This window comes from Pinus tabuliformis, chromosome J (genome assembly GCF_031772625.1).
Source record: "Pinus tabuliformis cultivar Carrire ecotype Pingquan chromosome J, CPIR1, whole genome shotgun sequence".
Lineage (NCBI taxonomy): Eukaryota > Viridiplantae > Streptophyta > Pinopsida > Pinales > Pinaceae > Pinus > Pinus tabuliformis.
The window spans coordinates 534,895,639-534,920,483 of NC_142295.1; the positions used below are offsets into that span (position 1 = coordinate 534,895,639).

The 24,845-nt window shown below is 35.7% G+C and overlaps 1 protein-coding gene across 1 annotated transcript in view; it reads right to left on the reverse strand.

Moving 5' to 3' along the window:
* Nucleotides 1-24,635, reverse strand: part of LOC149228121 (CBL-interacting protein kinase 23-like) — an 82,315-nt gene extending 57,680 nt beyond the window's left edge. The window contains exon 1 of the mRNA XM_089378050.1: nucleotides 24,457-24,635. Within this exon, the coding sequence (XP_089234176.1) occupies nucleotides 24,457-24,627 (171 nt within the window). The 5' untranslated portion in view covers nucleotides 24,628-24,635. The remainder of the gene's footprint in view (nucleotides 1-24,456) is intronic.
* Nucleotides 24,636-24,845: the final 210 nt, after the last annotated feature.

Sequence of the window (24,845 nt, forward strand, 5' to 3'; positions counted from 1 at the left end):
GTTCAAGAGGGTGGCCTTTACAAGCAAGTTGTTGATCTCATAGAGCAGGTTTTGCAAGATGCCATGATGGAGGAGTTTCCTGCCAACATTGTAGAGAAAATTTCAAAACCTACCATGGAATCAATGATTGATTCCATGCATCCAGCAAGAGGGAGGATTGAATAGTACCAAGATAGATTTTTGCCAAAGGATTCTCTCAAAAAGAGGGAATTGACCTTGATGAGACTCTTAACATAGGATTCTCTCAAAAAAAGGAAGTTGATTTTGTTGAGTTTTTTTGCATCAAATGCTAGAGGTTTTTTTGAGGTGCATGGACAAGATACCCATGAACTCAAATTCAAGAATGTCTTGTATGCGTTGATGCATGCACCATGAATTTTGGTATGTTAGGATCATAGTTTTAAAACTCGGACTCGAATTCGGAACCGGCCGAGGGTCGACTCCAACTCGGTATCGACTCAGCCTTTGTAAAAAATACATTAAATATTTATTTTTTATGAAAACACATATTTTTAAAGATTTTCATTCATATTTCCAAACTCAAAGCATTAGAATATAGAGAGAAGACAACATATGATCAAAGTATGCCCATGAATATATCTATTATATCAAAATGGCACCTAGTGCACTGTCCAATACATGTAACATAGAGAGATCAGAACAAAAACACATAACCAAGCTGCCTCTAAATGGCCTCTACAACAAAACATCACTAATCACTACTACTAGAGAAGCCAACATCATCTAGCTCAAACTATGAATTGGAGTCAGACAGGAAACCCATGGCTCCTCTTCATCAAGATCTCCAACTGCAACTGTAGAAGTAGTAGCACTAGCAGGGGCAGCAATTGCACGCTGAGATAGACGAGCTATGCGCCTGCATCGTGGCTGAATAGAGGAACTACCTGCAGCTAGAGGACTTGGGGTTGGTACTAGTGGATTTGCATTTAACTGAAAATTTGGTAATGCCTCCATCTCTAAATCCAAATCAACATCAATATCCTCATCATGGTCAAACTCTGCTGGTTGACTCTCCACTACTCAATCTGAGGATGGATCAATATCTTCCAACACAATGGGATTTGTATTAGGTCTTTTGTTCAGCAATTGGTGGCGTCTTAGTCGGAGGTTGTATTGGACATAGACTAGATCATTTAACCGTTTTTGTTCTAAACGATTTCTCTTCTTTGCATGAATCCTCTCAAAGACAAACCAATTGCGCTCACACCCAAAAGCATTGCAAGTTTGACTCAAAATATGGATTGCAAAATTCTGCAATTGAGGACAATGGCTACCAAATGCCTCCCACCATTATGCTGCAAAAAACATAGTTGTGTAATGAGTTAGCTCAACAAATTATATCCAACTTTCAAATTATAAACAATTTAACAAAATAAGAATTTGAAAATTGAAATTGTTTACCTAGCTCATCTGCTTCCCTTGCAATCCTTGCTAGGTTCTTGCCAAAGGTACCTGTGGCTCTACTGAAAGAAGTGATTTGTCGATGTATCTCCAGTTGCTCACTCTCATTAGGGACCATGCACTCAAGGCACTCAATCAATCCATCTCTAACCTCCCCAGTCAAAGCTTCTGCCTCTAGAGCTTTATAATGATACCTTGGGTTTAAAAAAAACCCAGTTGCATGTATAGGGCGATGGAGTTGATTGTTCCATCTTTGATCAATGATTTCCCAAATGGGCCCATACTTAGCCACTCTATCCTTGTATGTTGCCTTTATTTTCTCCTTTGCCTGATCCATAGCCTCATAAATGAAACCCATAGCCAATCTTTCCCCATCCACAAATGCAACACCTTAACTAGTGGCTCAACAACCTTCACAATCTCTGCTGCCTTTTTCCAAAATATGTCTTCATTAACTTTCTTTCTTACATCTTTGCCATCCTATTTGCAAGCCCATTGACATCCATTCCATTCATCACTGGAAAACATCCTCTGCAAGTTTCTATGTTGGGAAACCATAGATTGCAATGTCAAAAAATGAGTTGCAAATCTAGTGATGGCAGACCTAACAAGATCCTTGCTCCCTGTGTTTTTCCTCATCAAGTCAAAATCCATGAGTGATTGTAGATATACTTTGTTATGCTTTTGGCATGCTCTATAGTGTTCTTGATCCAATCTATTTTACCAATATCCTCAAGCATGAGGTCTATGCAATGTGCAGCACATGGAGTCCAAAAGATGGTTTTGTGTTTTTCCTCTAACATTTTACCAGCAAGAACATAGTTAGAGGCATTATCTGTGATGATCTGAACAACATTAGCCACACCCACCTGTTCAACAACCTCATCCAAAAGCTGAAACAACAAGTGTGCATCTTTCACCTTATCAGATGCATCCACTGATTTTAGAAACATGGTTCCCTATGGACAAAAGATAAGAAAATTTATGATGGTATGGTTCCTTTGATCAGTCCATCCATTTGACATGATGGTACATCCTGTTTTCACCCATGAGCTTTTGAAATCTTTCAAATATTCGTCAATGGACATAACCTCTTTTTGCAAAAGAGATCCCCTTAATTCATGCATAGTAGGGCCTTTGAAGCCCTTTTCAGTGGCAAATATGGCATCAAACATAGCTTCATAATATGGTGAATGGGAAGCATTGAAGGGGATATCAGCATCATACCACCATCTAACTATGTAATCACAGGCAATTTCTCTCAATTCTTTCTTCCAATGGTCATCTAAAGTAGGTTGCATTTGACCTCTATTAGCTTGAGGACCATGTGCACTATCAAAGGGAGAGGAGGGTGTGACTGTGAAATAACTTTTGATATCACCCTTCTTTTTAATTTTACCCTTACTCTTTTCTTGAATAGACTCCAAAAAGGGAGGAACATAGCGAAAGGGGTTGGATGCATCAGTGCAAACGATAGATGAAGAGTCCTCATAATCAAAATTGGGGTTGGCAGCCATAATGTGTTTTATACTCCTCTTCCTCCCTATTTCAACCTCTATTTCTTTTTGCCTAGCTTTTTCTTCCTCAAACTTCTCAAATTTTGCTAGCAACTTCTTCCTAATTTCCCCAATCTGTTATGTTGGTGCTGCCAATGGAACAATTTGGCCTCTAATACCAGCCAAGTGTTTTTTCAGTCTGTGAATGCCCCCTCCACCTCCCTTAATTCTTTCATGACAAATTTGCAATACATTTGATTATCAATCATCTCAACATATACCCAAGCAACATCTTTCATTCTAGGAGCCATTTTCTGATATTTGGAATTGGAAATGAAAAGACAAAAGTTTGAAAATGACAAGAAAAGAAAAACAACTCTTCAATATTAATTTCTTTTAGAAAAATTACTCTTTCCAATTTCCAGATTTGCAAAAAAAACAACAACAACAACAAAGGCAGATTTGAGAAGTGAAAAAAAAATAACTCTAGCCTCCTCAATGTTGCTCCAATGATTTTCCCAAGAACCTCCTCACTGTTGCTTCAAAAACCAACTCCAACTCTTCGCAAACTCCTCACAAATGCTCACACCAATGCAATGAGATAGCTGTGAGGAAATGTGAGGGGGTTGGGTCACTTTTATAGGCTTGGGAGAGGGGTAGATGCATTGAGGAAAAAAAAAATGCTTTCAAGTCCGAGTTTGCCACCTTTTTCTACCGTGGATGGTCTCGGCCTGTTTATGATGGGCTCGGCTAAGCCAGCCAGTCCATTACCGAACCGGCCGAGAGATTCAGTGTCCGGCTTGGCCCGTTCGGTAACGGACCGACCTTCGAACCAGTTTTTCTACCGAGCCGGCCCAAGTAGGGTTCCGGCTCAGTGGACTCAGTCGACCAAGCTGAGTCTGATTCGGACCGGCCTGGTTTTAAAACTATTGTTAGGACTAATGAGTTTATACTCAAGTTGGGCTTTTCCAAGGTTTGTGCATATTTTAACTCTTTATTTGATAGATCTGGCCCCACTTACCTTGGTCATGTATGTAGATGGGTTTATCATTGCAAGAAGTTCTGAACAACTCAAGAAGTGGTGTGAGAACATTTTGACACGTGAAGTTGACACAAATGACATTCAAGGTTGGCATGTTGTTGATGAAGTTTTCCTTGTACAAGGAATTTACATGTTTAACATTTTAAAGAGATTTCAGAGTACAGAAGGGAGCAATATTCAAGGGTTTTATTTAATCATATTTGTAGGTAGTCAACATTTTGAAGAAGCCCCTAGTAGAGAGGAAGTTCAACATATTGAGAGAGTATCTTGGTTTGCTAGAGAACTCATTCCTCACAAAAAGGGAATGTTAACTTTACATATTTCTCTGTGGTGTTCTCCTGTACCAGCATATTCAGCCAGAGTGTCTTCAGTACGGCACCCTTCAGCAGGTCCCTACAACAATGATGATAGTGTTAATGAGGGTGCAGCAGCAGTGATGTCAGATCCATATAGCAGCCTCGCTCTTCCTTGTCTCAGTTCCTATGCACAGCGAAGAGGACATTAAGATGATGGCACAGAACTAGTATCTTGGGAGATGCACGACAATAACATAGAGATAGAAGGTGCATGCATGCTGTGCCCTCAGGCCTTTAGCGTCCATGTCCCAGAATTAGGGAATTACAGATATAGATTTTCTTTAATTAGAAGTTTCCTTCTTAATTTAGGTTGCTTTTCTAGAATTATAGAGTGCAGTTTACCTCTTAGTTTAGGTGCAGTTCCAGTTTAGAAAGGACTTTCTTTTGTTATACTTATAAAGTGATTTTTCAGTGTTAGCACAGTTACTAATTTTGGACAAAAGCACATGAGCTAGAGGCACTCCATTTTTAGCTAGGCATCCTTCTTATTTTATGCCTAGGCACACTATTCTAGCCAGTGAGTTGGGTTAGGTTTTGTCTTCCTAGCCTAGGTGTACCATAAGGATGGTACTCACTCTATTTTTGTATACCCTAGCCATTATTAGTCTATAGAAAATTGCAGGATGAGTATGTGAGGCATTTAGTTCTGTAGTTTGCTGGTTATTAGCAGGTGTGGTAATGGAATGTTCTGTTTTGGAGTTAATAGAGAGATCGTGATTGCTTGCTATTAAGTGTTTTCAGTGATCCATGTGTTTGTACTATGTAGATCTGGCATTCTGACTTGCAATTTTTATTAGCTTAAACAGATTTAAGCTACATAAGGCTTGTACGAGTGCAGAATCCGCTTATCATGATCTGAATTTTTAACACTATTTTCAATAATAAGCAATTAGAGATTCTATCCAACCAAACTCAAGTATGTGTTAAAGTATAGCCATAGTAGGAATTTCATGTATGACATTGTGGATTTGTGGGTCAATGTTTGCAATTCCATATGAGTCCAATTGACCTATTTTTTTGGTCAAACATGGACATTAACAAAATTATCTCATATTATCTTATTTGCATTCCGGAAGCAAATGTCTTAAAAGAAAAGTATACCCATGGCAAGAAAATGGTTAAGTTCTTTGTTAATAGCAATTCAACTTGCATTAGTTTACATTTTACAGTATATACTATATACTCGATAGATAACTGTAATAAGTCACAAAAGTTGTGGATTTTGAAATGGATGCCCTTTGTGCCAACGTCATGCGTTGATTATTTAGTTTGTAGATTTTCAATCCACAACTGACAATTAATGTAGCCAAGCAGAAAGCGTCCAAGATGTGCTTACCCATAGGTATAAGATTTCCAAATTTTGTTGTGAAACCAAATTTTGGCGTGCCTGATACTTCCAGCTGCAGCCAAACCTGAGGTGCCAAGTAGCTTCAAAGTATGAACAACATATATAGTATATACAACTTTGATTTTGAGAGATTTCTTTCCTCTTGACAGTGTGCTTCGATGCATAGAATTCATGGTTAACTATATAATTTTTAAGGTGTTGTCATTGTTAGAGGGTAGAACATGAGCTGCGATGTCAAGGCACAAAACCAGGTAAGTCAAAACAATAACTTGATGATCCATAGATGAAAAAGGTATTATAGACTATGTGTGAATTCGCTTATGTTACTTAATGCAATGGATCGAAAAGATTGCGAATAACATAAACAATTAAACCATTTAAAGACACATTCAAACACATCAACACAACGGAATTTAATAGAGGAGTTCACCAAACTTCCTGGCTACATCTCCTGGTCCTTTCGCTTCCAATGTTGACCTCTTTATTTTGTCTTCAAAAATGTTGTTACAGGCATGAGCTCAAAAACACAGTCTCAGATGAGAAAATGGACGTCACCACTGCGTCCAGCTCGAAATTTCGAGTCAAATGAGTATAAACTCGACCATATTTGGCCACAGTGACCTCCAGACCCCCTGGAAAGTCAAAAACCACCTCTGCCTGTAGCAAAACCGCCTTTCTGCTGCAAAAAACCGCTTCTGCCTGTGAAAAACCACTTCTGCAACTGAAACCCGCCTTGGAAAGCGCGCTAGTGGTTTCAACCTGGTTTGGCACCTGCATAAGAATTTAAAAGTTTTGGGTGGCTTGAATAACAAGCTCCACCATATGGCAAGTTGGCTAGCGGACTTATGTGAAAGCGCTGTTATATAATGGTTTTGGGAAGGTCGGCGGTTCAAACCTCTGCCCGACCCTTCCGCCTTACCCCTTGCTATGCATATATACTATATATATATATATATATATATATATATATATAGAGCGGCACATGTGGGATTATGATATGGTTTGTTGTATATATATGTGGTTCGGAGTATGTGAAATCGCGTGGTTTATTCAGCCATTAAATGCCAAGGGACCAGCGGTTTGGTGTTGGCCCTGACCGTCCGACCCTTTTCGAGCAGATCCAACCCGAAACAATAAATAAAATATCTTTGCCATAATCAACAAGCGGTGCGTTAGCTCATCCGGTGAGCGGAATCCAGCGAGATCTTAGTAATCTGGGAGGTCAGGGGTTCGATCCTCCCTGACCCCCAAATTTTGGGATTCGCATGCCAATATTGGGCAAATCCAGGCTGCCACGTGTCAGCACCAGATTGGCCCATATGAACCAATCAAAAACTGCCATGTCACCTTCCTTGCTAACATCATCAAAACCATGTGGCGCATTCCCGAGACGACACGTGTCCTGCTGACATAAGCGTTGACTGTTGATTGTTGACTAGTTTGACTTTCACTTTCTTTGACTTTGACTTTTTTACTTTTTGCCCTAGTTTGCCTTGAAACTTTGACTGGCCTTAACTTCTTCATCCAAACTCAGATTTTTGCACCGTTAGAATCGTCTCGTCAAGCACTTCGACTTGATCCCACTTTCAACTGAATTTGAAGACTTTGATCTGAAGGAAAACTGGATCCATTTTGGATCACTCCTCCCCACTAGAAGCTTTTGGACCACCAAAAGTTGGTTTTAGTTATCGAGTAAGTGAGGATAAAGTTCCCTCACTTTTCCAATCTCTATCCATCGTGCTTTACTTGGATTTGTACCTTTGAGTCCAACTCGAAGATACTCAACATTTCCCCGTCGCGAAGTCCTTATCCTCCTGTCAAGAACTGTGTCCTCCTGTAGCTCATTGAGATACTCGGGCAAAAGATCTTCGATGGAAGGTAGTTGACCTTGCTCTTCGAGATCTTCAATCAATGAAGGTTCATACAATCGCAAGTTTTCAACATTTACGATGGAATAGATCTGCATATAAGCTGGTAGATCTAGGCAGAAAGCATTTTCACCAATTTTATCAAGTATTTTGAAAGGACCATATCTAATTGGTTTCAACTTTTTACCTTCCCCTTGCAGTGTTTCTTTGCTGATGTACAACCAGACTTGATCACCAACTTGAAAACTATGCTCAACTAGATACCTGTCATGTCACGCTTTATACTTTGCTTGGCTTCTTTCCCGTTGTTTCTGTACTGCCTAGTGAATTTCCTGGATTTGTTCAATGAACTTGGTGGCTTTGTCTACATCACTGTGTCCATCAACTGCTATGTCTTTACCAAAGACAAAATCCAAGGGAGACTTTGGTGTAAAACCAAAATAAGTCTCAAAAGGAGATCTCTGAGTAGAAGAATGTTTTGCATGGTTGTAAGCATGTTGCACATAACACAAATGCTCATCCCAAAGTTTGGGATGCTTGCTGCAATATCCTCGAAGCAACTGTATCACTGTCCTGTTGACCACTTCTGTCTGACCATCTGTTTGCAGATGAAATGTCGTGCTCTTCTTTAACTTTGTGTCCATTAACTCCCATAGACTTGACCAAAATTTCCCGAAAAATCAAGAATCTCGATCGGATACAATAGAAGTGGGTAACCCAAAATGAACCCATACATTTTGAAAGAACAACTTTACAGTTTGTTCAACTGTGACCTGTTTATTACATGGTGTCAAAATACACATTTTACTAAACCTATCCACAACTACATACAAATAATCATGACCCTTTCTAGACTTTGGCAATCCCCCAACAAAATCCATGGAAACACTTTCCCAAGGACGAGAAGGAATTGACAATGGAGTATACAAGCCTAATTTTCTATTACTTGGCTTGCTTGTAGCACACATAGTACATCTTTTAATATATCTTGAAACTGTCTCATTCATTCGTGGCCAATAGCAGAATCTTTGTAATTATGCAACTGTTTTACTTACTCCAAAATGACCTGATATGAGAGAAGTATGTGGTTCTCGAATTATGTTAACTCTTTCAGTTTGTGGAATGCATAACTTTCCCAAATGATATAAGAGTTTATCCTTTATGTAATAATCCAATTCTTATACCTGCTTTCCATGACTTAAAGTTGCATATACATCCTTAAAATTTGTGTCTTGAGCATATTGTTCTATGTAACTTTCATGATTTACCGAATTATGTTTAAGTATTGTGGATGCATTTATAATTGGTCTTGATAACATATCTGCAACCTTATTATGTATGCCCTTCTTATATCTGATAACAAGATGAAATTGTTGTAGGAAACCCATCCACCTATAATGTCTTGATTGTTGCAATTTAGTTTGTGAGTGTAAGTATTGTAGTGGTTGATGATCTATGTGTATGATTGTTTCTTTACCCATTATGTAATGTTTCCACTTTTTAACACTCTGAACTAATGCATATAATTCCTTATCATATGTAGGATAGTTAACTACTGCTGATGTAAATGTTTCAGAATGAAAGCATATAGACTTTCTGTGTTGCATCAACACTGCCCCCATGGCATATTCACTTGCATTTGTCTCGATCTCAAATGGATGCTGAAGATCTGGCAGTGCTAGTACTGGCGCTGTACTGATCCTTTCTTTCAATGTGTCGAAGGCTTTCTGCTATTTGCCTCCCCACTGAAACACCTGTTTCACACTTGTCAAAGCATGTAAAGGAGCTGCAATCAAAAAAAAGTTAGCAATAAACTTTCTCCAATATTGCGCTGCCCCTAAGAAACTTCTAACTTCTGTAGCAATATTGGGCTTAGGCCAATTTACAATGACTTCGACCTTAGAGGGATCTATCTTCAATTCACCACCCCCTACAATATAACCCAAATAATTCAAAGATGTTCTGCCAAATTCACATTTTGACAATTTTACATAGAGATTTTCTCTTTTCAAAACATCTAAAATCTGCTTTACATGCTTAACATGTTCATCCCATGTTCTACTGAAAACAAGAATATCATCTAAATAGACTATTACAAAATCATCAATGAATGGTCTAAATACATCATTCATGACTCGCATGAATGTAGCTGGAGCGTTAGTTAAGCCAAAAGGCATAACCATCCATTCATAGAGTCCTTGCTTCGTTTTGAAAGCAATCTTCCACACATCCTGTTCTGCAACTTTGATCTGATGGTAGCCGCTTCACAAGTCCAATTTAGAGAAGTAAACTGCATCCTTTAACTGATCTAACAAATCATCAATACAAGGAAGAGGATAACGATTCTTTATTGTGATTTTATTTAATGCTCTAAAATCAATGCACATTCTCCACGAACCGTCTTTCTTTCGCACTAACACAATAGGTGATCCGCACAGTGATGTGCTTAGTCAAATAAACCCTTGATCGAGCAACTCCTATACCTGTTCCTTATCTCTGCATTCTCTAGAGCTCATAACCTGTACATTCCAATGTTAGGTAGTGGAGCATCTTACTGCAAATAAATCTCATGTTCTATCTCTCGCTTGGGTGGAAGCCCTTTAGGCTCTTGAAACAAAATATCATAATCGAAAACAACTTTAACTAGATCTACTTTCTGTTTAGGATTACAACCTTTGAATGCACCGGATTTATCAATATCCTTTGCTTTTACAATCATAAGTAAAAATTGTTTACTTGCATTTACAATTCTTTTCATATGTCCAGAATTTATGAGAGAGAAGTTATCTTTGAGTTTATGAGCCCTTACAATATATTCAATTCCATCCTTAGTGAGTTGATACTTATTTTCAATTCGATAGAAGATAGCATTTCTATCATACAAGTATGGACTTCCTAACACAATTCCACATATGTCCAATGGGACTATGTCTAACTCAACCTCATCTACAAACTTTGACCCAATAGCAAAACGAAGTTTACATTGTTTCGTAACTTGTAGCTTAGTTTTATCACACACCCAACCTAATGGATATGGATTTTTCTGAGGTTTTGTTTCTAGACCCAACTTCTTTACAATTGCTTCAAAAATCAAATTAACTTGTGACCCACTAGCAAATAAAGTATCAATTTTAATATGCTTGGAAATGACTCTTATGTGAAATAGCTAATTTCTTTTCCTCTCATCATTATCATTATCAACAGAATTTGAAGAAGTACTTGTATATGCTTTAGAATCTTTACCTCTTATACCTGTAGCTGTAACCGTTGTCTCGTCACCTGAATCTGATCCCAAGTCCTTATGAATATCAGCAACATTCTTTCGCTCTTTACCCCCAAACTTCTTAGGCTTCAATTCCGAATGCAGTGACCAGCAGTGTGCCTGATCGTGTCCTTCCTTCTTACAATGAGTGCATGAAGGTTTATCCTTCTTCACAGTGTTTGTTTTCTTCTATTTCCACTTAAGTTTCTTATTGCCTTTATTCTTGCCTTCAATAGGTTTGGATGATTTCCCAACATCTGGGGTTACATTTTTACCTCTAGCTTCTAGATGAGTTGCTTGAACAGATACATCATCTAAGCTAGTTGGATTAAACATAAGTATGGTATGCCTCAAATAACTATGAAGACCACCTATGTATTTCAACAATGTTTCTGGTGAGTCCAATGAAATGCCTAGTGTTAAAGCTCTCTTACGGAATTCCTAAGTATAACTTTGAACACTTTGACCTTTTAATTGACGTAGTGTTTGCCAACTCATCATTGCTTGTTGCATATAAGCTAATGGATAAAATTGCTTTTTAATAGCAGAAACAAATTCATTCCAAGTTGAAATGATTTTACCATGCTTTTGGAGATCTACTTGTGTCTTGCCTTCCCACCATACAAGTGCAGTTCCTCCAAGTCGAAGGCTAGCAAGCTGGATCTTCTTTCTTTCTGAATCAACTTTCTGCACCCTGCAATATACATCAATTTGCCTTATCCAATTATCAAGCTTTTCAGCATTAAGTTCTCCATCATAAATTGGCAAATCAAATTTTACATCTAATTTGATCAAAGAGGACTTCTTTTTCTTCTTCTTAGAAGAACTAGTTTTATGAGAAGAAGACGATGATGATGACGATGATGGTGATGAGGGAGGAGATGGAGGAGGCTTTTCTCCCTTTCCTTTATCTTCTTTATCTGGAGGTGTAAAAAGAAAAGGTTCCTCTGCTCCTTTGTCTGGTTTAGGTGATGAAGTGCCTTCACCTTTACCCTTTTTAAACTCATGATACATCTCTTCCACCATGGCACGTATCGTCATGAAACTATCCAAGAATTGGGATTCTGACCCAAGTGGAGTTTCATCTGCCATCCTTCTTTTTGAAAAGACCCTTCCAATCTCTGGATTCGCCTCAACAAGCTCTCCTTCGCCTCGTTTGAGCCTCAACCTAGTAAGCATCCAAATCTTCACACAAACTTGTCAAACCTTAAAAACCTTGTTGCTCTAATACCACTTGATCCATAAATGAAAAAGGTATTATAGACTATGTGTGAATTCTCTTATGTTACTTAATGCAATGGATCGAAAAGATTGTGAATAACATAAACAATTAAACCATTTAAAGACACATTCAAACACATCAACACAATAGAATTTAATAAAGGAGTTCACCAGACTTCCTGGCTACGTCTCATGATCCTTTTGGTTCCAGTGTTGACCTCTTTATTTTGTCTTCAAAAATGTTGTTACAAGCATGAGCTCAAAAACAGAGTCTCGGATGAGAAAATGGACGTCACCACTGCGTCTAGCTCGAAATTTCGAGTCAAATGAGTAAAACTCGACCATATTTGGCCACAGTGACCTCCAGACCCCCTGGAAAGTCAAAAACCACCTTGCCTATAGCAAAACTGCCTTTCTGCTGCACAAAACCGCTTCTGCCTGTGAAAAACCACTTCTGCAACTGAAACCCACCTTGGAAAGCGCACTGGTGGTTTCAACCTAGTTCGGCACCTACATAACAATTTAAAAGTTTAGGGTAGCTTAAATAACAAGCTCCACCATATGGCAAGTTGGCTAGCGGACTTATGTGAAAGCGTTGTTATATAATGGTTTTGGGAAGGTCAGCGGTTCAAACCTCCGCCGGAGCCTTCCGCCTTACCCCTTGCTATGCATTAACTTTATATGATATATATATATATATATATAGATATATACAATACATATAGAGCGGCACATGTGGGATTATGATATGGTTTGTTGTATATATATGTGGTTCGGACTATGTGAAATCCCGTGGTTTATTCAGCCATTAAATGCCAAGGGACCGGCGGTCTGGGGTTGACCTTGAACGTCTGACCCTTTTTCCGGCGGATCCAACCCGAAACAATAAATAAAATATCTTTGCCATAATGAACAAGCGGTGCGTTAGCTCATCCAATGAGCAGAATCCGGCGAGATCTTAGTAATCCGGGGGGTCAGGGAGGATCAGGGTCGATCCTCCCTGACCCCCAAATTTTGGGATTAGCATGCCAATATTGGGCAAATACGAGCTGCCACGTGTCAGCACCAAATTGGCCCATGTGAACCAATCAAAAACTGCCATGTCACCTTCCTTGCTGATGTCATCAAAACCATGTGGCACATTCCTGGGACAACATGTGTCTTGCTGACGTAAGCGTTGATTGTTGACCGTTGACCAGTTTGACTTTCACTTTCTTTGACTTTGACTTTTTGACTTTTTTCCCTAGTTTGCCTTGAAACTTTGACTGGCCTTAACTTCTTCATCCGAACTCGGATTTTCGCACCGTTGGAATCGTCTCGTCGAGCACTTTGACTTGATCCCACTTTCAACTGAATTTGAAGACTTTGATCCAAAGGCAAAACTGGATCCATTTTGGATCACTTGATCCAGTCCATGTTTCTATAACACAATTCTAAATTACAATAAGTTAAAGTCTGTTTTATTTTGTTTTGTTTTTTACGTTGTTGTGAGTTAGTGAAGCTCAAGGCTCAAACACATCTCCATGTTTATTAGGACCCATATTCCCCCCTTGCTTGGGAGGTCTGCATCAGCCTCCTACACATTTTCCATCATCAAAGTCTATCTGCTTATGATTTTGTTCATAGTGGTTCTGGGGATTTGGCGCACTCTCCTCCCCTTCCCCTAACAGATGTAATAAAGCTGCTCAAAAGGAAATGTGCCTGGTAAAATCCCATTAATCTGCATCCCTACTTGGACAGGTGTCAGCTGATGTGAAAACAATATAATTTATAAGGTGTTGTTCGCATTAGAAGGTGGAACTTGAGCTATGATGTCAAGGGTCAAGGCACAACACCAGATGGTCCAAAAGAATAACTCGATCCAGGCCATGTTTCTACAACATAATTCTAAATTACAATAAGCAAAAAGTTTGTTTTATTTTGTTTTGTTGTTTCCGTTATTGTGAATTCGGGAAGCTGAAGGCCCGAACACATCTCCATGTTTATTAGGAACCCATATTTTCACCATACCTTGGGAGGTCTGCATCGACCTCTTACACATTCAACAGAGTCTATCTGCTTGATCTTGTTCTTAATGGCTCTGGTGACAGACCTGTCAGCTTGAGCCTTGTACAGGTGTCAGCTGATGTTACACCTTGAAAAGCATTACAATGAGATTGAGATTCACAAGATTTCCTAGACTCACAATCCCTACTACCAGGTGTCTGCCTTTTTCAATGGGGCCTATGGCTTGCATGGACTTAAAATGCCATGAAAGTTGTAATCATAACCAAGATATCAAATCCTGCGCATGACATCCTAAAATAGCTCCTTATGCAATGAGAAGGACACCAACCGGGTGGAATTCAAAAATTCTTAACCTTAACAAGTCCTACTGTACATGTGACAAAATAGACAACAAAAAACCGAATAGTTGAATTTCAGAAGGCCATGTTCTACAACCAATGTTGGCAATTGCAAAAATTAATGAAGTTAACGATGAAAAGGAAGAAGATTGTACCTGTTCCACCATCTTGTGTTTGAGGAGCTTATCTTTATCTAGGATCTTGATGGCCACAATCTCACCAGTCTCCACATTTTTAGCAAACTTGACCTTGCCAAAGTTGCCCGCACCAAGGGTGCGTCCCAACTCATACTTACCCACGCGAGTTCTTACGCTCTGAAAGCTCATTCCCTCTCAATACATGTACAATGCAGAGAAGACAAAATAAACTCGCGTGTGACTGGATTGGTGACCTCTGGATCTACACTCAAAGAACAGGATAGCCTCGCCTGTGGATCTTTGTCCTTCCCTCTGCCTATACTAGCGCTTACGATTACAAGGCTGCCAGACCTGTGACTTTACGACATTCATGTTGCTAATAATAAAACCGAAAAGAGAAAAGAAACTGCAGCTGCACTTTCTCAGTGTTTCCTCAGACCTCCAAATCCAAACAAACACAGACAATAACTTCTAACTGCCAGATTCAACATATTTATGGGTGCTATTGTGCCTTGAAACGAGGGATACAAATAGCAATTTCGAGCAATGCAGAACTCAGACAGAACTGAATACCCATTCATCAATTAATGAAAACTTCCAAATCCCACCCCTCTGCCGCTGATATGCATGCCCAGACTCTATCCCACCCCTCTGACACATAACAGTGGCACCGGACAACCCAACTCGATCTTTTGTCACTTCTTGTGTACAAAATGACGTCGTACTCTGTCCGTTTCAACAAACAATTGCGGGTCACGCCAGGGAACTAAGCATGCCAGAATGTGTGAGAAAACATGTGAGTAGATCAAACGCTTAATTTTCGTTTTATTTCTTGCATTTTGTAAACGCTTAATTTTCGTTTTATTTCTTGCATTTTGTAAGTATAGTTTTACTACATTGAGTTTTAGTTCCTCGACGTGAGTTGTTCGGAAAGCTACAGAAATTTCGTTAATATTTAGAGAAAATCCGGTAAGGATTTTTTAAATTTTAATTATTGTTGTTAAACTTCAAAATTTTATGTGTCCTAGACGTTTTTGATGGTGCTGAATCTATTTCTATCATCAAAAAAAGATTCAAACGCTGTCTCTATAAGATTTTTCGAAAAAAATTTACCCAGATTCCGGACACTTTTAACCGTCTTGAAAACGACTCCTTTTAGTTTTCTATTTGTAATTAAAGAGTTTTAGGTTCCCGTCAACCAATACATGTTATAAAAAAAGAAATTATATATTTATAATTATTTTTAATTTAATATTTTACATTAATATATAATGATTTAAATTTATATATTTTTTAAATTTTAAATTTAATAAAAATATTATATATAATTTAAATTTTATATACACATGAAATCTACTATTTAAAAATTATGCAAATTTAATTTTTAATAAATTTTAAAAAATAAAAACTATAATTTCAAATTAATCAAAATTTTCATTTTTATTTTATTATATGCCAATTTAATTTTTAATAAATTTTAAAAAATAAAAACTATAATTTTAACTTAATCAAAATTTTAATTTTATATTATTTTATTATGGTAATATGCTAAAAAATAATACTAAATAAAAGAATTACAGTTTTTCTCATCTTCTTTTATCACTATTAATTAATAACAAATAATACATTTTTCCTTATAATCAAACATAATTTTTAAAATAGTTATTAAATAATTTTATATTTATAGTTATTAAGTAATTTTATATTAATTATTATTTTTTTTTAAAGTTGTATGGTCTTTACCAATAAATATCTTAATTTTTTCATAATGAGGTGATACCCTATTTGCCTACAAAATAATGATGAGCCTTCATTGCCCATGCTCACTCCACCCTATGCAGCTTAGATAGCTGATAGCAGATGATGAAATGTAGTGCATGCAACACAATTTGAGTGTATAGAAGGTGGTGCCAAACTCCTCTCGATCATGTGCACCATTTCACTCGCATGTAAAAATGATTTCACGCATTTTCTACCTCATTGCTCTCCCATTATGAAGCTCAACTCAAAGAATTATTCAAATAACATGAAGTGTCAAGCTATTCAATTTGGATTTGTGGCTTTCTCAAAATAAGATAAGCATATCCTCTGTTTTCTATGTTTACTAAAGCCTTCTTCTTGGTTTCTCCCTCATGTCGGGGCTAGGAGATTTATCCTGCATCCTAGGTCCTCTCCTTTCTTAACTCCTAGTGGAATTTGACTCCACATCGAATTTATGTATTTTCCCTAGCTCTTGCTCGATAAAGCTCTTACCTTTGGAAATTAACTCTGCAGCGTCATTCCTTTGTTTAAAATTTTTGTCGCCAGGATCTCCTACCATCTAGTTTACCTCTCCTTTGTGTTTTCAAGGTGGCCTATTTTGTTGATTTCTCCTCTCCCTATAACAACTTATTACTCATCTAGTCAACTTATCACCTCGTGGACCTATTACCTCGACTCCTTGCTTTTGTTACCTCAACTCCTTGGTTCTCGTTAACTTGTTACAACACCTCTTTGCTTATGTCACAAGTATTCCTCCAAGCATACCTCAACGTGGTTCATGCCAACACAACATAATGAGTCCTAGTCCTAAAGGACTCCCCTAAGCGCATGCTTAGATAAATGATGAGAACCCATTTGCTACTTATTGGGAGCATACGCCTCTATTAGCTACAAATGAAATTAACATTGTAGAAGCAAGGATAGGGAGATAGTTCATGTAGGATGAAAAAATAGAAGAAAATGTAGGTCAATGGATTTTTAACACTAAAATTAGCAGAGAGAGATACAATAGATATATTTAGGAAGTGGACCTATATTCACAGATGAAAACCATCATTTGCAAAATGTTGGTGGAAATGAGTGAGGCTCAGTGAAAAACCTTGTTGTGCATAGATGTTCTCTAGCTCCAAGTGAAAAAACTGGACCACAAGATCTCCAAACTCGCAAAAAGATAGTCAGCCTAAAATTCCCTGATTCTAATGAAGAAGAGGATAATCCAGTGGCTAAACAAGTGGACTCACCCTTTGGGTGATCATGTCAAGAATTGTTTTTTTTCTGTTTTTCTTTTCTTCAACAATAAAGCTACTAATCATTTTAATTTTAAATATAGGCTAGGAAATGAAAACCTAAACATTATCAAACTTATGGTTTTACTTTACTTTATTACCATTTGTGCTACTGGTTTGGTTTCCCAAGTGGCAGGAATAGCAAGCCACATGTATTTCTTGTTTATGATCTAGATGGAATGTAATTTCAATGTAGAGCTTACATTATATATATCATGTCGAGAATTTACTTTTTTCGTTTTTCTTTTTTTCAACATTAAAGCTACTAACCAGTTTAATTTTAAGTATAGGCTAGGAAATGAAAACCTAAACATTATCAAATGGGTTTACTTACTTTATTACTGCATGTGCTACTAGCCTGGTTTCCCAAGATTTCTTGTTTATGATCTTGATGGTATATAATTTCAATGTGGAACTTATATATATATAATTTAAATGTTTTACAATTTTTGGGGGGTAAATTCAAAACAATGGGAATGAAAACCAATGTTTTTTACCCTAAAAAAATCTTACAATAATTATTTCGAATTAATGTAATTGTAAATGTCAAATGTTGACTTTGTGCAATCACATTGCAATAGGGGTATTTAAAAGTGTTGGATCCATTTTTACATTAAAACCAACAATTTCATCTATTGAAAAGTGCAATAATTTTGGTAATGATTACATGATCAATTTTGATGATAGTAAAAAAAAAATCCAATATATAAAATGTCTAGGTTTCCTCCTAATAAATAACTTCATCTTTTTCTATGGTTCAGAGGATTTTGAAGTAAATTCAATTTGTTCTTACTTGTATTGTGATCCAAATTTGCAAATTTGATTGAGATGGTCACTGACTTATTGTTTTTTAGCAAATCCAAGTAGAAATTCATTATTTCAGTGTTTTTTCTTAGTACATCTAATTGTATTGAAGTTGTTTGAAAGCAAGTATGTTAAGATTTGCATGTTTGTCAACCATATGAGAATAAATATGTGGTTTATTGAGCTATTTTGAAGTGAATTTGGCAAGATCTACGGGTGAAAGCATGGAGCTGGGTTACACTTTTTGGCAAAGGAGGGCACATTTTCAGTGAAAATCAATAGCTCGATCGAGCAATCTTTGAGACCTCGATTGAGTTGTTAGAGAGCTTAAACAATGTAACCTGAGGTTAACTAGGACCTCGATCGAGCCATGTTTTTGAAATTTCGTGCTAATAGAACCTAGGCATGGAATTAAAAAAGTGGTTCAATCGAGCCTTAAAGCTAGATCTAGCCTTAAAATTAGATCAAGACTTAAAGCTAGATCGAGCCTTAAAGCCAGATCGAGATATAAGCTAAATTGAACTTTAAAGCTAGATCGAGCATTTATTCAACCTCGTAAACGACTCGAACGAGGGTTTACTAAACTCTCGATCGAGCTATTTGAATTTGAAATCTAAACACTCAATCGAGTGCTTAAAGCGCTCGATCGAGCCTCTTAAGTCCTAAAATCCAAAATTTCAACACCCCTTCTGCAAAATTTCTTGCAACACCATTTTGTACCCTAGCAGAGTTAGGGCTAAATTTGTCCTTAGGTGGCGGAGTTGATCACGTTGGATTCATGAAGGAATCTTGTATCCAATGGCATATGAGTTTGACATTTTCGAATTCATACGATATTTTTTATCTAATTTCTTTTAAACATATTGCTTGAAATTTTTTTGAATTGTTTTAAAGAGGTCGAATAAAAAATCAATATCATAAAATATACACAACGAAAAAAATTCAAAAACTACCACTATCTTCATTTACGAGTACTCTTCAAAATGGTACTTTTTGTTTTTTAATTTATTTAAATAGTTGAAAAAAACTTATGTGAACATGTGTCTGTAAAATGCAATTGAAATATTACTTCTCCAACTTCGAAAAATAATAAAAAATAAATATTTTTAATATGAAAAACATTGCTCTCTCCGTGTAGATCATGCTCAAATACATACATATATATATATATATATATATATATATATATATATATATATATATATATATATATATATATATATATATTAAATTACACATTTTAGACTAAGTTATTCTACATGAACACACACATACATTTTAAGATGTGTGAAAATTTGCGAGGACAAGCATTTCATTTGATGGAAAATTGACATATTATATGACATTAAATATTTTTGAAAAAATATTAGTAGGACAACAACATAATTCTCCACAATTTGTTTTTTTACTCTGAATCAAAATTCACTGTGCTTGTATGAATTTTGAGAGATTCAATTCGATAAAAGAGAAAAAACTTGAAATTTCATCGCCACATTTGGCCCAAAAGTGTAACCCATCTTCATGCTTTCACCCCTACATGTTATTAACATTATTTTTAGGCAGATTTATTAAAACATCAGTGTTCTTGTATCCATGGTCTCTTTACCCAACATTATGTTAGAAGACAATGAGAGGTCCTTTTTCAATAACTACAATACATCAAAGAAATGAATGTTGACCATATTTGAGCACAAGTGCTTAGCTACTATCGCCCTAGGTAACAATACCCAACCACCAGTTACATGTAGAGACTAGGATAAGTTTGATGAGCAAGATGGAGAAATAATAATGTTGCTTAAGTTGTATGTATCATATGAGATATTTTCTGAGGTCTAGATGAGGAAAGGCTTCCACAAGAGAAGAAACCCATTCACTACTAATGGGTGTACAAGGCCAAGTACAAGGTAGATGGCACACTTGACAAGTGTGAAGCATTGTTGGTTACAAAAAAATTCTCTCAACAAGAACACATTGACTTTGAGGAGACCTTTGCTCCTATAAAAAAGATGAGCACCATCCAATTAGTTCTAGTGATGATAGCATAGTTTGGCTAGAAGGTCCATCAAATGGATGTGAAGAGAGCCTTCCTCAATGGATATTTGGAACAAGAGGTCTACATATATCAAATATATTGTTTGCAAAGATAAGAAGACTCTATATGACATGAAGTAGGCAACTTGGACACGGTTCATAAAGATTGATAAGTATTTAGATGAACAAGGGTTCTAACTGAGTCCTTCATATTTCAATCTATAAGTCAAAACCATTGGTAATGATATCATTCTATTAATCATTTATGTAGATGACATCATTATTACAAGAATTGCGGCAAGTGTTATTGAATAGATCAAATCTAATATGAGTAAATCTTTTGACATCATCGATTTAGGCATGATGCATCATTGTCTAGGTATAGAACTTTTGAGAACAAGTAGCAACATTTTTGTTTCACAAACAAAATATGGCAAGAGTTTACTTGATATATACAAAATTATAGAGTGCAAAATCTCACCTACACCTATGGAGAAAAGGTTACAACTTTTAGTTGAAAATGACTCTAAGCCAGTTAATGAGTTAGTCTACAGGAAGCAAGTTGGAAGCTTGATATATCTTATAACCAATGGGCCTGATTTAAGTTACATTCTAAGCTTCATTTCCATATTTATGATAACACCAAAGGTAGAACACGAGATTATAATAGAGAGGGTGTTGAAATATGTGAGAGGGACACTTCACTTTGGCATTCATTATAGCAGAAACAAAGACCAACTCTTAGATCTATATTCAACCTTAGCATAGGAGTAATCACATGGACTAGCAAGAAGTAGCATGCAACTGCTTTTTTATTGACTGAAGTAGAGTATCAAGTAGCAAGGAGAGAAGTGTGTGATGTAGTTTGGCTCTACAAGAGCTTCCAAACATAAGGATGATGTTGATAGAGCCAACATCACTACTTCATAACAATAAATGGATGTTCAAACTAGCCAATAATCTAGTATTCCATGAACATACCAAGCATGTTGAAATACTCAATTACTCTTTTATTGATGGAAGCATAATATCAAGGAGCAAGGAAAAAAGTGTGTGTGATGTAGTTTGGCTCTACTAGATGCTTTCAAACACGATGATGATGTTAATAAAGCCAACACCACTACTCTATAACATTAAATGAGTATTCAAATTAGCCCATAAATAATCTAGTCTTCCATTAACATACAAAGCAGGTTGAAATATACGTAAAATACACTATCACTTCATGAGATAGCTAATAAATAATGGATCTATTAAGTTACAATATTATCCACTAAAGATCAAAATACATAAAGTTCCTATATATATATATATATATATATATATATATATATATATATAATTTTAAAATAAATTTAATGTACTTGAAATAAATATTATATTACAACACGGGCTACATAGTAGCTAGTACTTTTCGCTCAACTTAAATATAGCTTAATTAAACAAAAAGTAACAAAGACAAAGATTTCATCAAAAAAATAAAACAACTAATAAAATATTGTATTGCTGAATGTCATCACCAAAAATTAAGAAATATGATTAACTAATATTGTTTATATTAACATAGATATATCTATGTGTGTTTTAGTTTTATTAATATATATAATTGCTTATAATTAAATTTATTAAAATATGTTTTGAATATAATAATAAATCATTTTAAATTGAAAATAATGTGAAAATTTTATAATTTATGAAAATAGAAATAATAGAAAAAAAGAAAAAGAAAAAATCAAAAACTTAAATAAAAAGAAATAAAACTAAAAACAAAAAATTAATAACTAATAGAAATGGAAGCTACTAAATCAACCAATCACCTTACAAATAAATAAATTGTTTAGATAATCTTCGGCAAAATCACATAATAAATCGTTTGTCGACGCGTTTCGAACCAACCAGTGTGGTTCATCGTCAGGACAAGTTGAAGAACCAATCTGGATTAGCTTGATTAAATAGAGGTGCAGAGACTCCAACGGTTATAATGCCAACGACTAATTTTGACCAATCACCCTAGTCAAATTCAAAAATAAAAAGAATATATATATATATATATATATATATATATATATATATATTCCTAGAAAAGGTAAGTAAAGGCATTTCACTTGTTTATTTATAAATAAATAAATCTAATACTAAATATTAAGAAAATTCATATTTTAGTTATAAAGGTCATTATATCTCGTATAAAGTACATATTTATATTAGTAATCATCCCAATATTGTTTAAATACAACTAAAAGGTGATAAATCATTATTATTTAGGTAATGATTAGCCGTTGCTGGGTCCCAGCCTTGTCTTCCTAGGTTCCTCATTCCCCTTTGGGGTAGGTCTTAGGTTTCTGTTTTTTCCCCCGCCTCTTATTCTTCTTTTGGCTGATTTATGAAGTGTTTAAGTCCTTTTTAAGTTATGAATTAGGTAGGCATTTTACTTTTAGATTTGATCCCATTATTAATTCTATTATATCCTTAGTATTGAGTTGACCTTTTGTCTAATAAAACCTTTTTATTTTGACATAATTAACCTTAATATATTTTTATTGGAATAAATAAATTAATACGGATTATCATTGAATATAAAATTTACCATTAAGGATTAGTTAGGATATACCAATAAATACCATTTTTAATAAACATTACCTTATAAGTAATTAAATAACGTCTTAGTTAAACTTGAAATATTAAATTATTATTAATTATTTAACCATAAGGATAATTAGTTATTCTATGTACCTAATGGAACTAATTCCTAGGAATAAGTAATAATTTAACAATTTGTTTGGAATTATGGATTATTAAGTAGATATAGTTTATTATTAAACATTCATTACTTATTAATTTAAAGACCATTATATTAAAATAATAGATAAGAATAATATAATTTAAAGATCTAACTTACCAATGAACCTTTAATAATTATTACGCATTACCTAAATAATAATGATTTATCACCTTTTAGTTGTATTTAAACAATATTGGGATGATTACTAATATAAATATGTACTTTATACGAGATATAATGACCTTTATAACTAAAATATGAATTTTCTTAATATTTAGTATTAGATTTATTTATTTATAAATAAACAAGTGAAATGCCTTTACTTACCTTTTCTAGGAATATATATATATATATATATATATTCTTTTTATTTTTGAATTTGACTAGGGTGATTGGTCAAAATTAGTCGTTGGCATTATAACCGTTGGAGTCTCTGCACCTCTATTTAATCAAGCTAATCCAGATTGGTTCTTCAACTTGTCCTGACGATGAACCACACTGGTTGGTTCGAAACGCGTCGACAAACGATTTATTATGTGATTTTGCCGAAGATTATCTAAACAAGTTATGGATCACAGAAGTCTAAATTCCTTAAATAAATAAATTTAAATAATAATAATAAAATAAAATAAAAACTTAATTAAACTATAAATAAACATCATGAAATTTTAATCAAAAGCAAACTAATACTTAATCAAAAATAAAACTAAATATGTTATATCCCTAAAATATAACTAAATATGTTATATGCCTACCGTGGGGAAGATATAATAATAATCTATTAAACATAGATTATAATTATCAATATAATCCCTTACATTAAATTTGTTTCGGCTTTTATGTACTTTTCAACCCACCACAGTCAAAAAGTGAATTTACTGATATGACTTGTAAACTTTTATAAGAAAAGAAAGGAACCTGCATCCTTCCAAAGTGAATTAGGAGGAGCCCATGTGTCCTCGTGCCTCCCTTCTCACACTACCCATTAGCAAGTGTGCTGGCCTTAAAATGCCATGGAAGTAGAGATCATAACCAACCTGTTCACACTCCCATTAGCCATTACCAGGTGTCCTCTGCCTTAAAATGCCAGGGAAGCTGTAGGAATTCAAAGGTCTTAACCTTATAACCAACGACCGGGTGGAATTCAAAGGGTCTTAACCTTATGAAATGCTACTGTACATATGAAAAAAAGTGATAGATAGAACAGTTGAATTTCAGAAGGCAATGATCTATAACCAATGTGGGTAATTGAAGAAATTAATGAAGTTAAAGATGAAAAAGGAAGAAGATTGCACCTGTTCCACCATCTTGTGTCTGAGGAGCTTATCTTTATCCAGGATCTTGATTGCCACAATCTCAGCAGTCTCCACATTTTTAGCAAACTTGACCTTGCCAAAGTTGCCCTCACCAAGGGTGCGTCCCAACTCATACTTACCCACACGAGTTCTTACGCTCTGCAAGCTCATTCCCTCTCAATACGCACACAATGCAAAGAAGAAGAAACAGGGAAAAGCTCGGCTCTGACTGGATTGATGACCTCTGGATCTACGCTCAAGGAACAGGATGGCCTCGCCTCTGGATCTTTGCCCCTGCTTCTGCTGATTCTAACGCTTACGATTACAAGGCTGCCAGACCTGCGACTTTACGACATTCATCTTGCTCACAAGAAAACCGAAAAGAGAAC